The sequence below is a fragment of the Salvia splendens genome, chromosome 9 (genome assembly GCF_004379255.2).
Source record: "Salvia splendens isolate huo1 chromosome 9, SspV2, whole genome shotgun sequence".
NCBI classification, from domain to species: Eukaryota; Viridiplantae; Streptophyta; class Magnoliopsida; order Lamiales; family Lamiaceae; genus Salvia; species Salvia splendens.
The window spans coordinates 15,623,210-15,641,824 of record NC_056040.1 but is presented as its reverse complement, the minus strand read 5'-3'; the positions used below and the strand labels follow the sequence as shown (position 1 = coordinate 15,641,824).

The following is an 18,615-nucleotide window of genomic DNA, read 5'->3' as shown; positions in this document are numbered from 1 at the left end:
TAATAATAAAATCATATGTAATCTAGTGCATAATGATAAAAACTACTCATCTAGTTATAGAATGAAAAATAGTATGTATGCTTAAAGTCAAACATAACTAAATATTGGAGTATTAATTAATAATGTAAAAATATGACATAAGATAATATTGATGGTCGAGAAATCTTGAATTATTGAATAATTTTACGTATAAAAATAAGTTATGATGAATTATGACATTGAATATCTAATTTTAAAATTAAAATTAAAACTAAATAAACATAGTTTTAAAAACGGCAAACTGCCTTAAAAGTCACAAACTTTTTCCATTTTCCGGTTTTTCCATTAACTAAAAAATTGGCGTATAATGTCATGAACTTTACATTCGGTTGCCGTTTTCCCATAACGGGTTTTCCGGCCATGAAGCAAGCTGACGTGTTTTTTTTAAGTTGACGTGGCTGCTGAGTGTATAAGTTGACGTGGCTGCTGACATGTCAAACTACTCTAACCGTCACAAACTATTCTCATTTTTCGGTTTTCCCACTAACTAAAACATTATCCTGCTGACGTTTCCTTTTAAGCTGACGTGGTGGCTGAGTGCGTGCTGAGTGTGTACTGTCGTGTTAAAATTATGCTTACCCTAATTATACTGAGTGTCTCCTTTTAACCCACAAAATCCCCAATTTACCCTAATTTACACTCCATTTTTTACCCTAAATTCATCCCCAAATTCCTTTCACTTCACTCTTAAATCGGTGCCGACGACAATGAGCATGGCGGCAGCAAGGGGCTTCTGCGTGGCAGTGGAGGAGTCACTTTCCTGATTTTTTTAAAGTTGTCACGTCGGCTGACTGCGACTTCTTCCTACCCTTCCTACACAGGATAAATAATAGTAACAGCAAGAGAAACCGCCCTAAAACAGATCCAATTGCTTTTTCCGCAATGGTGTCAAGAGGCTTCCCACAAAGAGAAGTGTCGAGAAATTATTCCTGCGATTTCCTACAAGGCCTTTTGGAATGGAGCCATTTAAATTGTTGAAAGATACGCTGAATTGGTCAAGATTTAGGAGCTAGAATGATTATTCTAAAAAAACGAAATTGAAATTGAAACCATACATTCTAACAAGAAAATTGACTAATTTCGAACAAATAAAAAATCGCACATTCAATCAAAATTGACCAAAAATCAATTGTTTGAAATGGAAAAAAATTAAAATTGGATTACGACTGAAATCCCGGGAGAAGAAATCGCGACGAGAGAATGAGAAAAGTTCGTGGGAAAAACCGGAAAATAGGAAAAGTTTGTGACTTTTAGGGTTAATGAATTTTCGGCGTTTTCCACGTCAGATTTCAGGCTTGCCATGTGTGCAAGATTTCGACAGGAAAACTCTAGGGTCGGGTCAAATGGGAAATTCCAACAACCCGGTAAAGTTCATGACATTATATGCCAATTTTTTAATTCGTGGGAAAACCCGGAAAATGAAAATAGTTTATGACTTTTAGGGCAGTTTGCCCTTTAAAAAATTCAAAGTAGTATGTTTTAAAATTCAAAATGTTTCTTATACTCCTAGTATTTAAATTTTCTAATTCATTTTTCTATTGTTATACTAATAAAACTTTAACGTATATGTATATTGAATTTTGCATATTAAATCTAAAATGGCGAGTATTTTTTATTATTATTTATATCATAAAAATCATCGCAAGTGTTATCAGTAGTCAAGAATAGACAATATATAGTTCACATAGACATAGGTCCAACCCATCGAACCAACTCATTGGATTAGGGGTGGGTAGGTACGGTATACCTTACCGAAACTACTATACCGTATACCTTACCGTAAATACGGTATGCGAAAAAATCATACCTTTACCTTACCAAAGTTTTCGGTATACCGAACTTCGGTATACCTTATTTTCGGTATGACGAATTTCCTTACCGATACCGTACCTCATTTTCGGTATACCTTACCGAAGTTCGGTATACCTGACTTTCAACATCAATTAAAATAGAAAATTAGAGTTTTTAGAATATTATTTATATTTTATAATTTTAAAAATAAATTAAATATAATTTATTCATAATTATATTTATATTTCACAATAGATTTTATAATTTAAAAATATATAAAATATATTTTATATATAATTTTGCTTATATTTTTGTGGTATATACCTTAGTTTACGGTATATACCGAATTTCGGTATGGAGCGGTATACCGCGGTATTTGAAAATCCATACCGTTACCTTACCGAAATTTTTCGGTAAGGTATCATACCGTACCGAAAGTCACGGTATACTAAAAATTCGGTATTTTCGATATTTTTTCGGTACGATAAGACCGGTATTTCGGTATTTCGGTATTTTTCCCCAGCCCTACATTGGATTTTGAGTCAACTCTATTCGGGCTGCGGATTAAATCCGATGAGGGATAATCAAGTTGTGATTTTATAGTCAGAAATTTTTATTTTGAACCTAACCAGAGAGAGAGAGAGTTTGTGTGTGAACACCAAATTGATTTAGCAGATGGCGTATAAAATTTCAAGAAAACAACAAACAGAATAACCATAGTCTAACAAAATCTCATAATTTTACAAAAAAATCCTGCTTCGCAAAGTCAACTCAGTTGGTTTGGCATTTAACAAAGAGAAAAACATAAACTGTCCCTCGCCTTCCTTGTAAACTTGAGCCCGTCTCTCCAAAACGCTGCTGCACACCTCCCTCTGGTGTGTATATGCCACCTATACTGGACTCGTTGGAAGTGCACATCTACTTCTTCTTCTTCGACTTGTTCGAGTTAGATTGAGCATAAGCAGTTCCCTGGACACATGCAAGACATATTAGGAAAGAAAAATAGGATTTAATAGCAAACTCAAAGAATACGAGAGCTGTCCGACAAACCTCCAACCACTCATCCCTCGAGGCATCAGTTGTTCCAGTTCCAACTTCAACCTTTGGTGCCCTCTTAGTTTTCTGAGAAGAGTTGGTGAAGAATTAACAGATGTTTTCACAAATATATAGTGGGAGTAATACAGATAAAGCTTTAGGGGAAAAATCCAGTATTCACCTTGGAGAGATTTTGAATTTGGCCACGTATCCAAAATCCAAGAAATCCAAGGAGGGCAATTCCAAGGCTAAACAACAACACTGATTCAACACTGAATATGCCGCCTGGCTCACTCACTTCAATTGTCCCATTGTAGAATGCACTCTGGTAAAGCTGTTGGTTGATCTCATAAACAATAGTTGCCACAAGATCATACTCACCAGACTGCAGGATTAAGGAAAAACAAAGCCATCACAATTAAATCCAACCTCAAAATGCAATGGTAGACCCAAAGGAACCCTTAAGTATACAGCAGACTTACTTGCAAGAACTTGCTTACGGCAAACATATAGGGGTAAGTTGCTTGAACTGATGGAGGAACCGATGCGTTGTTAAAAGTCTAGCAAATCAAAATATTTAAATCATCAATATAAATCCTGGGAGAAAACACGGTTACTGATGTATAGCTGGTAAAATCATGGGGGACAGCTCAAAAAAGCTAAATGTAACATTAGATATCAATCTACAGGATACCACCACCAACAGTATCCGCAATTACTAAAGATATCACTACCTAGCTTTCATGTATCGGACTGAGAATATCTTTGCTCTCACTATTCAATGTGGCACCAAGAATATTACAGTGAATAGTAAGTATCAAATCACACATGTGCATTAGCATCTGATTCTACATGAGATTTATACAGAGTTGCAAGCATTTTCCATAAGTAATCTGCTCCACATTTATAAAGAGGTCTAAACTCAAACTAGAATAAAATTTAAAAATTGGATGGTCAATAAAGTTCCAGTGGCATGTCTATAAGCCATGACCATAAAATGACATAAGAAGTTTGTAAGATGGGTTTCTGACAGGTTATCCATATAATCGTAATACAATGATTCAGTATATGCTTCCATATACCAGACAGACTATCCACACACAAAATTTACAACATCAAAAGTTTAAAAGGCACAAAATATATACCTGTGTGGAAAGATTCTGGAGCAAGTACTGATGCTGGTAAGGGAGATGAACACTAGCCTGAATGGCAATGACATTAATAGTTGATTCCCCTGCAGTATATCAAAATACATCAAGTCTAGAATCAAGTATATGCTGCAATAACAACCATAGAGTAAGTGGAAAAATGGAGGGAATGATGGTGGACGAGAACGAATCTATAAACTAAGCAGCTACATTCAAATTTCAGAAAGCTAGACAATATATACACACACCACACAACCACTTTAAATAGTCATGCATAGACAAAGCATTACCATCATTTTTAATCCCAGCAAGAAGTTCACTTTCTTCCCCAGCTACAACAGCTGCAAAAAGAAATAAAAATTCAGAAAGCAATTAACAAACAATAGGTAGAAGTACATCTGCTGCTCTTCAAAAAAATTATTACATCTGCTGACTTTAGACATCGAAGTCATAAAAGGCCAAGACAAAATCCCAACAAAGGTAACTAACCTTTTGAGGGATTCTTAGGGAAAACACAAACAGTTTCCACCTCTGGAGCTGGACTAAAACTTCCAGTACCAAAATCTTGGACATCCTCATTAACAATCCCGAGATCCCCACCTTCCTCCGCCGAATCAACATCATTATCAATGTCTGGCTCACATCTTGCAACTACAAAGGATAACAAATATATACACATTAAAAAACTGGGCTTGAAGTATGGCACTTATTGCAGCAGAGCATCAAACAAGAACCCATAAGAACCAACTCACAGATCAGAATAGACACAAAGGTAAAACCAATAAACAGATATCCATAATTTGGAAATCAGTACAAATATGGACCAAGGGAACTCTCTACTAAAATGAGCAACTGCAAGCAATAAATGGAGAACAATAGCAAAATCAGAAAATGACATCTCATATATAACTGGTTTGAGGGAGGAATTACCAAAGAGTAAAAAAAACCCATGTTTGACTTTGGAAAGCATCGAAATTAAAATGCTGAAGGAGAACTACGACGGGAAAAAAATCAGCACAAATTCAAATCTCAATCATCACTACAGCATCAACACAACCACTGACGCTTACTCAAATCTATGAAACCGCACACAACCAAAATTCATCAAACAACTGCACACAAATTAAATAAATAGATCAAATAGCTTAGCGATCAAAATCGACGCAAAAACATGAAAATGCAGTCTCGATCTAGTTAAATCTCGCAACGAGAAAACGTTAATGCAATATAAAAACCCATAAATCAGCTGCAAAATTCAAGCTAAAGCTCAAAATTCCCGTGCATGTGCATGCATAAGGGCATTGACCAACACTTTACCAGTAAAAAAAACAAAAATCAGTCGAACAGGATCGAGGATGGCAATTACACGATGTAATCGAGAATGAAATGAATTTGGATATGAGAATCTTACCTTGCAGAAGTGACGACGAGAAAACGAGCAGCGCGAGGATCAGAGAAGCCCTAATTGTCATTTTTGATTCCCTTTATTAATGGTTTTGCCCCAAATGTGAGAGAGAGGAGTAATTGTGAGTGTGAAGCACGAGAAGGAAGAAACGACTTTTTATCGCGTGGACAGAAGGACAAAACCGTAAATTCGGCTTACGTGCCACAGTTTTAATTCGTGCGTCTGAGTAAAAGAGGAATTAACGCAGCTTTAAAAATACTATTGCAATTTTATGAAAAATAATTAGCTATTAAAAGTAATTAATTATAATCGGTTGGCAAGATTTTGAATTTTACAGTGGATTATATTCCCTTGTTCACTTGTTGTATAAATGAAGCGTTATGATTTTTTCTTCTGTCAATTTAGTCAGCAATTTGGTAAGAACGAATGTTATATTCTAGTATATATTCTTTAATAAATACGCATTTTGAAAATAAATCGAAGCTCTATTATTCCAGTTTAAGAGTAATACCCATTATAACAAACGAAATTTCAACAAATTTGAGATAATCAAGTGCAAGATGCGATTTCAATTTTCAACCAAAAAAATTACTAATAAATAGATAAACTATTACTATATCAAACTCAACAATATTTCATAGAATAATGACAGATTTCAAAGAATATTTGAATAAGGCAGCCTACACATTACCTATGAATTACAGAAGTCTTCTTTTTTGTAGACGATGTCAAATAATGAGTCTACCAATTAGTTTAAAAGCATATTTTACAGCATAGATCCTTACAATACCATATAAAGAAGTACTGTAGTTTATATTGTCACCTTCAAAAATAAGAGTACGATACAATCCAACAACATCAGAATAGGAGAGAAAGGAATAGTCAGAATCCCCTCCACTCTAGGTAAAACAAATCACAATTTCAGCACTAATTCCAGTTGAGTTTCTCCACAATTTAAGCCTAAGCCGTCAACACGAGTGTAACAACATCATTCACTAGTTGATACCCTGGGAACTCGTAAGGTCTTCTTCCACAATAGTAGAACGAAAGTTTGCATGTTGTCTGAATCAGTTGCCATGGATCGTGTATCGCTCCCATTTCTTTGTTGGGTCGTATATCTACATAAGAAACCAGAATATGTAGTTGAGCTACGAAAACTCATTGTTCGATTTCAATGTAATCATGTAATAGTAGCACAACTTCCTGAGAGTGTGTCGTATCTATAAGAATAATCACATACTACTAGAAGACATCCGCTGCCATAAGTGGTGAGGTATAAACTTAGATTACGTAATCAGGTAACATCAGTCCAAGACTATTACTTGTGCTTTATTCTTATAGCAGAAAATAAAGTTCTCAATTTACAGTCTGCTTGCCAACAGCAAGCAACCGATTCATCAAGAGGTAGCAGATACACATGCACATGCCGAATAAATTCATATATATATATATATATATATATATAGAGAGAGAGAGAGAGAGAGAGTACCTCCCATCTTGAAGCTGGAAATATGTGTTTATTCTTCTCATACCAATGCCTCTCCACAACTTTACCAGCATGTGACTGTTGAAAAAAAATCCAATTATTTTCAGTTGCTTAATCAGATGAAATATGATTCTGTGACAAGGATGAATTACACCATACACATATCATCACCCGATAACTGTACAAAGGAAGCCTGAATAATGTACATGTATACTATCCATGCACATATATAATAGAACAAGTAAACAAGAGAATTCACAGGCAGATAGAAAGGGAGACTGAAAACAAGTTTATTAAACTTTAGGCCCAGTTACAGCTCCAGCAACCAATCTAAAGGTCAAGTGATTACCTCATCTTTCTCAATTGTTGCATTAGCAGTGGTTCGAACATCCTCATGCACATCAAAGTGGAACAGCTGCGAGTAAAACCAAAAACAGATATTAGTGTTGTTTTATTGTATTTTGTGAGTCCAGGCGTGAATCTAAATCTTTCGTATAAATGTTTTCACAAGTACAAATGTTTCCAACCAATATACTGGAAGTGCAAATGTTGGTAAGAAAATTGAGTGTTATGTGTTGCTTGTATTAACTGAGCAATAGAAGAGAGGTACAAAAGAATTTTGTAAATATTCAATGTACTAGGGCCAGAAGATTCATAGTGTTCATAAAATTAGCAGATTCCCATTGTATTGCAACAAGAACCCAATACACTGACTAGAAAATTGCATCAAGTTAAGTAAATCTAAGATATTGTATGAGTAAGCTATCAGGGTTATAACCTTAAAGTGCATCTTAAATACAGATCATATAAATATATGAGGATGATTTTGAAAATCATTATCAACTTCTTATGAATTTGCTAATTTACGACAAAGCTGAAATGTGACTAAGAAAGTGGGCATTACCGGTCCACTTTTCCCTCTGGCCTTGTTTACAATCAGCTCATAGAAACTGTGTTGCTGCAACAGAAAGAGAGAGAAAAAAGGCATGCATAAGTACAGCACATCGAGGAAACCTTCAATATCTTTTTTAGTTTCTTTTTCCATATAGCATATTAAGATAATTAGTAAAAGCTGAAAAACAAATTTTGATTTCGGATCTTTTGGGCTATTATAGTCAGAGAAGGGGAAGCATTTTGGTTCTTCCTATCAAGATCTTACATGTGGAATAATGAGATCTTCTTTAACATAGAGCAAATTCTCCACTGAAGTTGTTCGAACCTCTCGAAATTCAGGGGCAAGCTGCTGCTGAACTGCACGAAGAAATTCTCCAATGGCATCACCTTTTCGTACCTGGTAAATGCAAACAAGCAATGTGAATAAATTTCACTAATCATCTAGGTAAAAAAACAAAAAAGCTGAACACAGGGGTCAATGAATTAAGACCCAAAGCAGTCCCAAACCTGGATCACCCGTCGATGGCCAGTACCATCCCAGTAACTGTAAGTGATTTGAAGAGGCTCATCTATAAAAGAAACCATAAAACAGGTGTTAAATTAAGAATATTGTATATGATGAAATCTAGAAAAAATGGAAGTGTGTAACACTTTACTACTAACTTTTGATTTGCTCCTGCTCAAGAAGCCATTGTTTTCGTAACCGTTCACGCTCAGCTTGTTCCTCCGCCTCTCTCTCACTGTAAGAGTAAGCTTCAACCTCCAAAGGCCAATTATAAGTAAAAGATCGAAAAGCATGGCATGGGGATTCAAATAGGCCAAGGGAGCATGAATAGACATGTTCAACAGAAATGAGAGGAGAGAAATTCCAACCTATCAGGCAAAAAACTGGTTTCTACTGTAGGATCTTTTCCATATTTTCCAAATCTCTGGCGGATATCATCGTTTTCTTCAAAGATAAGACAGTATACTATGTCAAAATTTGCAATTTAAAAGTGCAATTGTGCCAATAAACCCAAGAAACAAAGAAAAAAGATCAACAACATTTCATTCATAGATGCTTACGATTTTCCTCATCTTCCTCCTCATTGTCATTCTCAAATTCATCAGCAAAAGACAGCCTTGGGTCTGCCTTTATTTTCCGCTTCTTCAATTTCTGTAACTGAAGCTCCTCCTCCCTACCAAATAAAATGGATCAAAAATAGAACTAACAGAGCAAATAGTCAACTATACAGAAAAAACATTACTCACTCTTGCTGCAACTTTAGGAGCTTCTCTTTCTCTTCCTCTTCAAACTTATTCTTAATATTTACTCTCTGCAGCACAAAAAAGGGTTAGTTGATGCTGCATATACAGGCAAGGTGTTTCCTCTCATTAGAGCTATTCATGTCCTATTTGTTCTTCAACCTTTTTTCCAATTCCCAACCACACCTCACAACTATGTTTGTTTTCAAGCATAATAGATACCTCAGTAAATAAAAATTAAATTCCCTCCTACAATTTGAGGTTTTAAAATTCAAAAACATAATACTATCTGCTAAAAAATTCAGAACCAATTTCTTTAACTAGAGGCTTCTCCTTAGGTGATTACATCCTCTTAACTATATAATCAAAAGCACCACTCTCTCCTCTCCACCACTACAACCATCTAGTTTTCGCCTGACTGGTAAGTGGTAAGTCGTTTCCCTCGAGAGGGAATACATATTGCTGGAGTATTTACATAAAGCAGCTAGAAGAAGCAACCCGTGCATGGAGCATAGAATTAACCACAAGCAACCCCTTACATAACTGCCCTTTCTTCTGAAAGGGTTGGAGAAACTCAAAAGATAAATAAATTATCATACCTTCTCAACATATTGCTCTCTAGTGACCAGACCAACAGTTTCCTTCTTGAATGCAGTCTCCAATATCTGAACAATAAACGAATGCGCAAATTCAATAAACCATCCAAAAACAGAAGGCGTCAACATTTCATATCCGTTCATATTTTCTCAACAACCCACTTCACTGGTGGCTCAAAATTTTAACCTTAATAAGCTCCCCATATCTAGAGCTAAATCATACTTTCCTGAGCATTAGGGCACCTTTAATCGCTAAAGTTCGGAGTGAATCATTTATATGAGTGGAGAGCAGCGAATCAATCACGACGCAGAATCATCTAGGGTTCAAGAGAAATCGCGGCATCATACCTCGGAGGTACTGGAGCCGAATTGGAGGAGGCCAGGCTGGCCTTCGGAAGCAGCAGTTTTGTTCTTAAGCTCTTGGATTTTGCGGCGCTCCGCCTCTCTTTGTTTCTCCAGCCGCCTGATCCTGACGGCGTCCTGCGCCGTGCCGACGTAGCCATCGCCCATACCCGCCATGCTGATTAAGAGAATGAATGTAGCGGCAATCTAGGGTTTGAATTTGTCAGGGATCAGAAGCAGAATTGTAGAAAGAGGAATTTTCTTAGAATTGGGGATACTCAGGGCTCCAATCGCTAAATCTTAGCAACTTCTGTAGCCAAAAACGCGAGTTTATTTCTGGAGTGACTTTTTGAGGTTTTTACATTCGCGGTCCCTAAAACTTCAAAAATATCATAACAAATTTATGAATTTTCAATTTTTTTTTTGTTGTATGTACTTTGCAACTGGAGTACTACATTTTATGATCGATACTGACACACGTTGTAGATCGACCACATCAATTAATTACTCCAAGTTAAAGAGGAAATGGTTGCAGGTGGATCAGATATCAATGCGGAAAATGATAGTGTCATGAAATGGCGTATCCGAAAATAGTGGTTGATACGACGCGAGAATCATACGTAATGTAGTACTCCCACTACTAGTCTACTACCTTGTTTGCAACAAGAAAGGGTAAGGTAAGCTGCAGTAAAAAAAATTTGTGGTGTTACTCATTGAAGCTGAATGTCAAGATGGTTAGATGCTAGTGAAGGTGGACGGAAAGATGTTTTCAAATGTCTTGATTACTTGTTTTTTTTTCCAACCAATCTTTTTTGATAAAATTGCATGTAATGTTTGATTTGATGGAATTATTTTTGTAGCTTAAGTGTCCAGGCAACACCTATATCTACAACAAAGGTTTCATTTGTGTGCCTACTCTCCTCTCCTTCCACAATTGCCATGATGCAGCAACTCATCCAACCTCTCATTGTATTTGGATCTTGACACATTTTTGTCGCTTGTCCAATTGACAAACGCATTTTACCGTGCTCAAAGCAGATAATCAAGGCCTGCAAAGAATTGGAAACAATTGAAGTTTATTAACATGCACCCACGTATATAAACTTCAAATTTGCAAAATACTATAGTACTGCATGCTATCTTTTATTTATCTAATATGAAGGTCCACAGCTGTAAAAACAAAAATCCGAAGCTTCTTATTTCTCATTTGATTATTACAATTCTTTCCTGTACTGGAATCCAACCCAGTCCAGGTAACGTGGATCACCTATAACATCTCCTACTAGACATTTTGGTGGACCTACGTTGGAGCATGGGGTTTCCAACCATTTCAAGGTTTACTATATTAAATATATGCATACAATAATATAGTATAAATTTACTCGGTAACTTAGTTGGTTAGTGGACCTGTCTTTCAACCAAAAGACCATTGGAGCAAAATCTTCTAGCGGCGCCTTTGAAGATTGTTGCCTTTTTAAAAAAAACATTTCTTGTACATTAGCTAATTTTACGAGTCATTTGCCTATTAATCAATTTATTTTTATGATTCATGTAGTTAATTTATTAGTAATTAATTAATTTGTTTATACATTTTTTATATCCGCAGTAATTTTATTTATTTTATCTATTTTTTATTTATGTAAATATTATTAATGTATAAAGTAATGTTCTTTAATTTATATTGCACATTTTTAAATTATTTATTTCTCATCATTTATCATTATTTGTAGCTCTATAATATTTTTGTAGGGATATTTATCACATCATTGACACTTAAAACAACAATTGTTAACACTCCCTTCATCTGCGAAAATATTCCCATTAGTGGTCGACGCAGGTTTCAGTTCGTAATAGGTAAAATATGAGATATAACTATATAATTTATGAATGACTTTCATTTTTAGTACGAGACTACTTTTGGTGGACGGACGGAGAAGAGATGAAAAATATTTTTTACGGACAAAAGAAATACTAGTAATTTGGAACCTTCAATATCAAAATCTTGCGTCCGTCACTGATTACACACACATACAAACATGAATAATGACTCCCACTGTCACTTATCATGTTTTTGTGTGTGTAATAGGGAAATGTTATAGGTGATCTCCCCTGCCAGAACAAGCATTCATCGAAACTCACCCACCGAGTTTTAGAAAAAAATGCATTTATTTTCTTTGAAAAAATCAAATATGATGTGGAAGTATGAAACTTCATAACAAAGTTCCAATTATTTAAATACGTATTTTGGATGATTGAGCCTATAAAGCACACTTTGCTCATAATTCAAGCTAAGACATGAACTTCAACATAATGTTTTTGTCACAATTCATGACATTTTATTTTCAAATTCTCTCACCGTCCTATAAAAATTTATACATCTTCTATTTTCATTTGTCCCACAAAAAATATATACATTTTATTTTTTGAAAATTAATTCAATTTATCATTCATATACATCAATTTATTTACAACTTATAACACTATTTAAACACTATTAATAATGTAATGCTTTGCTAAGGGTCATCCTACAAAGTTGACGCCATTTATAATAAGCTCATCCTACAAAATATGTATGGGCACAATGGGACTTAAATTCAAATTTGGAATAGGGCATGTGTATGCCACGCTCCATCTCATCGCGTGGGATGCTGTGGTAGGTGAAGGCGATTTACCACATAACGCGACGCCACATGTTGGCAAATTACGGTATCCAGATATATAGAGATAGAGAGAGATAGCACCGAGTTCACTCACCCACAGTCCACGTACAAGCACCCAAAAATGGCGGTTGTCTCCACCTCTCTCGCCGGCGCCGTCACCAGCCAGCTCAATCAATTCTCCGGCCTCCGAAAATCCTTCCTCAAGCTCGACGCCTCCAGCGCCAACTCCAATCAATCGTTTTTCCTGAATGTCGACTCGCACATCCGCCTCGCCTCCTCCGGCAAAGCTTGCCGCAGCGTCGTCGCGATGGCAGGATCCGGAAAGGTGACTTGCATTTTTTGTTTTTTTCTCGATGCGGTTATTGCAGATCTGGAAAATATTCTATCACTTGCATTTTGTTATAGGTTTTTGGAGGAGAGTTACATTTTTGCAGAGTTTCGAGTCTCTGTTACTGGCTATTTGTATGCGTTTCTGTATTTGTGAGTGCCTATACGATTATTGTGGATTGAGAACTTGAACTTTGTTGAATAGCTAGTTTGATATGGCAAATTGGTCTCGAGAATGAATTTCAGTAACTGTGATTTTGGATAATAGTAGGCTTTAATTTAGGAGAAATTTTAATGTTATAATCAAATTTACGCTATAGACCTTTAGATTGAAAAAATAGTTTTGATTGTTTTAAATTTTATGTGCTAAAAGTTTTGGCCATTTGTGTATTATGATGCTATCTGATTATTGCTAATATGTCGTTAGATGTTGTTGTCATCTCCGAATTTTCATCTATGTTTAGGTAAAGGTTACATGAGCTTTCTTTGTTCAGAGAGTGATTGTTTTTTCCATTTTCCTTGCAGTTCTTTGTTGGTGGGAATTGGAAATGCGTAAGTATTCTTTTCGCCCAATTTCCTTCTTTTGTGCTATTCCTTAACTGTTGGCTGTTAGAAATAAACAGCTCACATATATTCTTTTTCTTGTGAGATGACGTCTGCATATTGAAATTCTTTTCTTGGCAATGTAAGTTATGCCAATTTGAACTAAAATCTGCTCTTGAAAACAGGTCACGTGAAATTTGAATCATTGATAAAGTCCATGCATTGGATTTTTCTTATTTACTAGTGGTAAAATATAGTGAACTGAATACAAATCTTAGCCATATGCTGAAATCAATTGGGACTAGATCTTTATGGAAGATGGTGATCACACTGGAAGGTCTCAGAGTAACAATTTTATTAAAAATCTTGAATTGGGAATATGATGATTATATGCATATGCTCCTTGTGGGCACAATGTGTTTTAAATTTATAGTAGGAGTGTTAGGTTTTACCTCATCTTATATAAGCCATATTTTTCGTTAGCCTTGTCCTGAGTTTAAGAACTGAGTAATGGTAAGTTTCACTGGGCTGTGTTCCATACAAGTAATCCTTCTTAATCTCAAGTAATCAATATGGCTTTCTTCCCAATTCTTTGTAGCATCTTGTTTCTTGTTTTCTGATTTCACCTTGCATTCTCAAACAATATACTCAGAATGGGACTAAAGAGTCCATCAGCAAGCTCGTGTCGGACTTGAACATTGCAACCCTTGAATCTGATGTTGGTAAGTTATTCTAAAAGTATTAGTACCTGATTTCCTTTCATTTAAATAAGCAGTCTTGTACTCCTTATAAGCCTTCCTTATATCATTTTTACATTGAATAATATGCAGATGTTGTTGTATCGCCTCCTTTCGTCTACATTGATCAAGTCAAGAATTCGTTGACTGATCGGATTGATGTGGCAGCCCAGAATTGTTGGATTGGAAAAGGTGGCGCTTTCACTGGAGAAATCAGGTGCGTGGTTGCAACTTGTGAATGCTACTCTGAAATAACCAGGAATTTGGTAGGTTTGAGATTCGTACTCTCGTCTCTCGGCCTTAGAAATAATTGGATTGTGTGCTGTTTGCTCATGTGGTCCTCAGATTGATTACGCTCATTGAACTCTGCGATATTTACAATATTCGTCTTTCATGGATTTATTTATAATTTGATTTGTACATAGCTATCTTTCACATTCAGAAATGCAACAATTCTCTTGGTTGTATATTGTCTGATGCTCTTACTGAAACACTTTAACAGTATATATTGGTTGGTTCTCGTACAGTAATAATGTAGTTGTGCTATTGTAACATGTCATAATAAGTGAGCTTTTTTATTCATTGCAGTGTGGAGCAACTGAAAGACATCGGATGCAAGTGGGTCGTTCTTGGGCATTCTGAGCGGAGGCATGTAATAGGAGAAGATGATCAAGTAAGAGCAACTGAACATAGCTCAGATTGTTTAGATTAGAGGGCTGTAATGTGCTGCTGTAACTCTTACCCCGTTTACTTAAATGTTTGAAAGCCTGATAAAGTACTATGTTTCTGTAGTTCATAGGAAAGAAGGCTGCTTATGCCTTGAGCCAAGGTGTAGGAGTAATAGCTTGTATTGGGGAGTTGTTGGAAGAAAGAGAAGCTGGAAAAACATTTGATGTTTGCTTTCAGCAATTAAAGGCATATGCTGGCAAGTTTAGACTCCCTTCCCCACCACTACACGCCACACACAAAAAAAAGGAAACTAAACTTATGAAAGAAAGTTGTTTGAACTCCAATTATGGAATATAGTGATTATCAACTCAGCATTCTATGGTGTGCAGATGCTGTCTCAAGTTGGGACAATATCGTCATTGCCTATGAACCCGTATGGGCAATTGGAACTGGTAAAGTGGCCTCACCTGAGCAGGCCCAGGAAGTGCATGCTGCTGTTAGGGATTGGCTGAGTAAGAATGTATCAGCAGATGTTGCTTCTAAAACACGTATTATCTACGGAGGTATGTTCCTATCAGTTCAAAGTTTGTCACTTTGGAAATTTGGTAACCAATTATTATTTGCATATAAGTTCAAAAATGTGATTTATCCAACGACAAGTCATGATCACTTGGATTTCTTGAAACCAGCTACTAGATTGGAGTATAAGTTCATAAATATAACATGCTAGGTCGAATCACTACCCTTTGCCTACTTGATCGAATTCCCTAAGAACCCTAAATCTTCCACAGGTTCTGTCAACGGAGCCAACTCAGCCGAGCTTGCCAAGAAAGAAGACATTGATGGCTTCCTCGTTGGTGGTGCATCTCTAAAGGTAACCAGCCCCCTCCCTCCCTCCCTCCCCTGTAGGCGAAACTAAGGGCATTAATTTTTGTTTCTCATATCGTGTTGTAGGGTCCTGAGTTTGCCACTATCATCAACTCTGTCACTGCCAAGAAGGTGGCCGCCTAGTTTCACATCGAAAAGAAAAATGAGTGAGAGAATCAACTGTAACACAAGTATCTTGCGGGCCGTATCGTCTCGCGGCAGATATCTTCCCTTGTCCTCCCGAAACTATGATAAACTTTTGTCTTCCATACTAGGATCATCATTTTGCCATGGTTGGTTTGTAACATTACCTCATAACTTTAATTATATATCTGAAATAAAAGGGAGGGCGTTATTCCTCAAATTTTGGGATTAGTTCTTTTGGAAATTTCATCAAGCATTAATATAATTGTGTATATTAACATGGGAATGAAATATATAGTCTTCGACATTTAGCTTGTGCATGCTAATTTGGCCCAATTATATCTAGTATGAAAGCCTAACTTTCTTGTTATTTATGATAGATTAGTGAGTGGTTGTTAGACAAACTATTTTATCTTGTAAACCGATGGTTTAGTGGATATAATAATTATTGATTGGATATGCAATTTTTTTAATTTTCTTTTTAAGAAACATGACTAGACTAATTATTTGTGGAAAACATTATTATATCATAAAATTTGATATTGATTTTTTATTGCGTTTTGCTTGCGACCATGGGCCGACCCATGTGTAATGGGTGAGGGGCTTAAGCCCTCAATGAATATTTATTTTAAGTTTTTTACTACTATTTTTTTTAAATACAAATTTAGTATAAATTATAATGTCAAAGCTCCTATAAATTATCTTAATTACTCAAAAATATACTTTAAAACAAAATTTATATATTTAAGCCCATATCGATAAATATTTCTGCGTCTGCCCCTGCTTACGACCATAAAAGAATTGTGAAATTGGAAAGTGAATAGTAGAGAATGTCCAAGAAATGCGATGTCGGCCACCTTCGTTATTATAGAATTGGTTATAACAATTTTAAGGGGCTACTTGTTGTGGTGGAATGGAATGGATACCTAACTCCATTCTTTTGCTTGGTATTTTTATTTCTTAGAAATCATCATTCTATTTTCTCCTCATTCTATTCCATCATACCAAGAAGCACGTAAGAGAGAAACTTGATAATGCGGTTTTAAAAAAAAGGAGCATGATATATAAAGTCGCATAATAAAACAACAAATCTTTATGAGAGCGAGATGGTAAATGAGCATGAAATTTAAAGTTTGTAATGCATGATTTTTTTTTAAATGAACATGAAATTTAAAATCACATAAAACCATTTTTTTAAATGATCGTGAAATTTAAAGACATAAAATCACAAATCGTTATGGAATTTCATGATGAGAGGATGGGCCACCTGTCTTGTTATGCAAATGGAATGTAAATTCAATTTAAAGACTATTTTCTATAATTTCAGTTATTGAATAAAAGAACAAATAAAGATTTGATTTTTATATAACTTATAAAATTAATCATGTTATAATTTTTAAGATATTAGAATAAAACTAAATAGAAAATTTTTAATGCTAATGTGAGCTAAATGGGAATAATATATCTCCCTATATATGAACTAAACGGAAAAATATAGAATTATAACATTTATCTCTCTTCCTATATACTCCCTCCGTCCCACAATAAGAGCAACTCTTATTGTGGACACGAATTTTAAGAAATGTAAATAATAGTGAGTTGAAAAAGTTAGTGATATTGATTTTATAATAAAATGTGAGTGAAGTAAGTTAGTGGAATGTGAGACCTACTTACCATTTATGGTAAAAATGAAGTGTGACTCTTATCGTGAGACGGATTAAAATGACAAAATGTGACTCTTATAGATGGGAGTATATATTTATTAAAAATTACTGTAATAGTATTATAATAATATAATCACTAAAAGAACACACCCACCCGCCTTCCTAGTTCCTGTCCCCAAAAAAAGAAAAAGACAAGCATATCATATGCTCAAAGAAAGGGAATATATATATATATATATATATATATATATATATATATAGGAAAATATCAATACAAAACTTGATCTCAATAGAAAATCCAGACGAAATCCTGACCATGAGATTTGATAATCCAATGGTCAATAATTAAACAAAAACACGGAGGGTCATTGTAAAGCAGTCTTAGGTCATATTATAAACTTTAGGTTTGAGGTCATGTTAAGATCATTTCATGTCATCCTTACTATAATGAAGTAAAAATAAGCTTACAATGACTTAAAAATGACTTTTGTATGCTTGGTTTTGCATTTTTGTATTAAGAAAGAGTTTGCATAGATCAAAACTATATATATATATATATATATATAGGATTGTGATCAAGATATAACCATTCTTAAACGTAGAACCATTCTTAAACGTAGAACAAATGCCAAACGGAGGTCGTTAGATCTTTTAAAATATATATTAAAATATAAATAGCCGCAAATAATGGTGAGCCACTTATAGTGAAATGTGAATATGCTAAATTTAAATTTGTAGGCGTTTGCACTTTGCTAGGTCAATGACTCAATAGTACATTAACTGTTGTTATTGCATTACCAAAAATTTAAGATGAGTATAGAATTAGTATTCGGAAAATTGAGTTTGCACTTTTTGAATATCCAACGTTTATATATTATCTCAAAATAAATTATTTAATTTTTATAGTATTATTTAAATTATTGCATTGCAATCGGGAAATTAATACAAATGCATATTAATTAATCCAAATGCATACAAATGTAAAACAATCCAAATAATCTTTGAATATGTTTTGCCATTTTA

The 18,615-nt window shown here is 35.0% G+C and overlaps 3 protein-coding genes across 3 annotated transcripts; 1 reads left to right on the top strand and 2 right to left on the bottom strand.

The window, feature by feature from the left end:
* Window positions 1-2,493: 2,493 nt before the first annotated feature.
* LOC121749665 (translocon-associated protein subunit alpha-like) lies at window positions 2,494-5,551 on the bottom strand. Its single transcript, XM_042144252.1, has 8 exons — window positions 5,425-5,551; window positions 4,503-4,664; window positions 4,304-4,354; window positions 4,011-4,099; window positions 3,348-3,425; window positions 3,047-3,250; window positions 2,881-2,952; window positions 2,494-2,799 (listed from the first exon to the last, which is right to left on the bottom strand). The coding sequence occupies exons 1-8, from the start codon at window positions 5,483-5,485 to the stop codon at window positions 2,749-2,751; spliced, it is 768 nt and encodes a 255-aa protein (XP_042000186.1). The 5' UTR covers window positions 5,486-5,551; the 3' UTR covers window positions 2,494-2,748.
* Window positions 5,552-6,127: 576 nt separating this feature from the next.
* On the bottom strand, window positions 6,128-10,331 carry LOC121746891 (protein XAP5 CIRCADIAN TIMEKEEPER). The gene is made up of 12 exons (XM_042140848.1): window positions 9,988-10,331; window positions 9,643-9,708; window positions 9,050-9,114; window positions 8,864-8,976; window positions 8,672-8,747; window positions 8,462-8,538; window positions 8,306-8,367; window positions 8,064-8,195; window positions 7,809-7,862; window positions 7,254-7,319; window positions 6,908-6,982; window positions 6,128-6,536 (listed from the first exon to the last, which is right to left on the bottom strand). The coding sequence occupies exons 1-12, from the start codon at window positions 10,156-10,158 to the stop codon at window positions 6,486-6,488; spliced, it is 1,008 nt and encodes a 335-aa protein (XP_041996782.1). The 5' UTR covers window positions 10,159-10,331; the 3' UTR covers window positions 6,128-6,485.
* A 2,362-nt stretch (window positions 10,332-12,693) lies between these two features.
* Window positions 12,694-16,159, top strand: LOC121748793 (triosephosphate isomerase, chloroplastic-like). Its single transcript, XM_042143313.1, has 9 exons — window positions 12,694-12,966; window positions 13,494-13,520; window positions 14,164-14,233; window positions 14,342-14,465; window positions 14,837-14,921; window positions 15,041-15,173; window positions 15,307-15,480; window positions 15,709-15,791; window positions 15,872-16,159. Exons 1-9 carry the CDS (start codon window positions 12,763-12,765, stop codon window positions 15,926-15,928), a joined length of 957 nt encoding a protein of 318 aa, XP_041999247.1. The 5' UTR covers window positions 12,694-12,762; the 3' UTR covers window positions 15,929-16,159.
* Window positions 16,160-18,615: the final 2,456 nt, after the last annotated feature.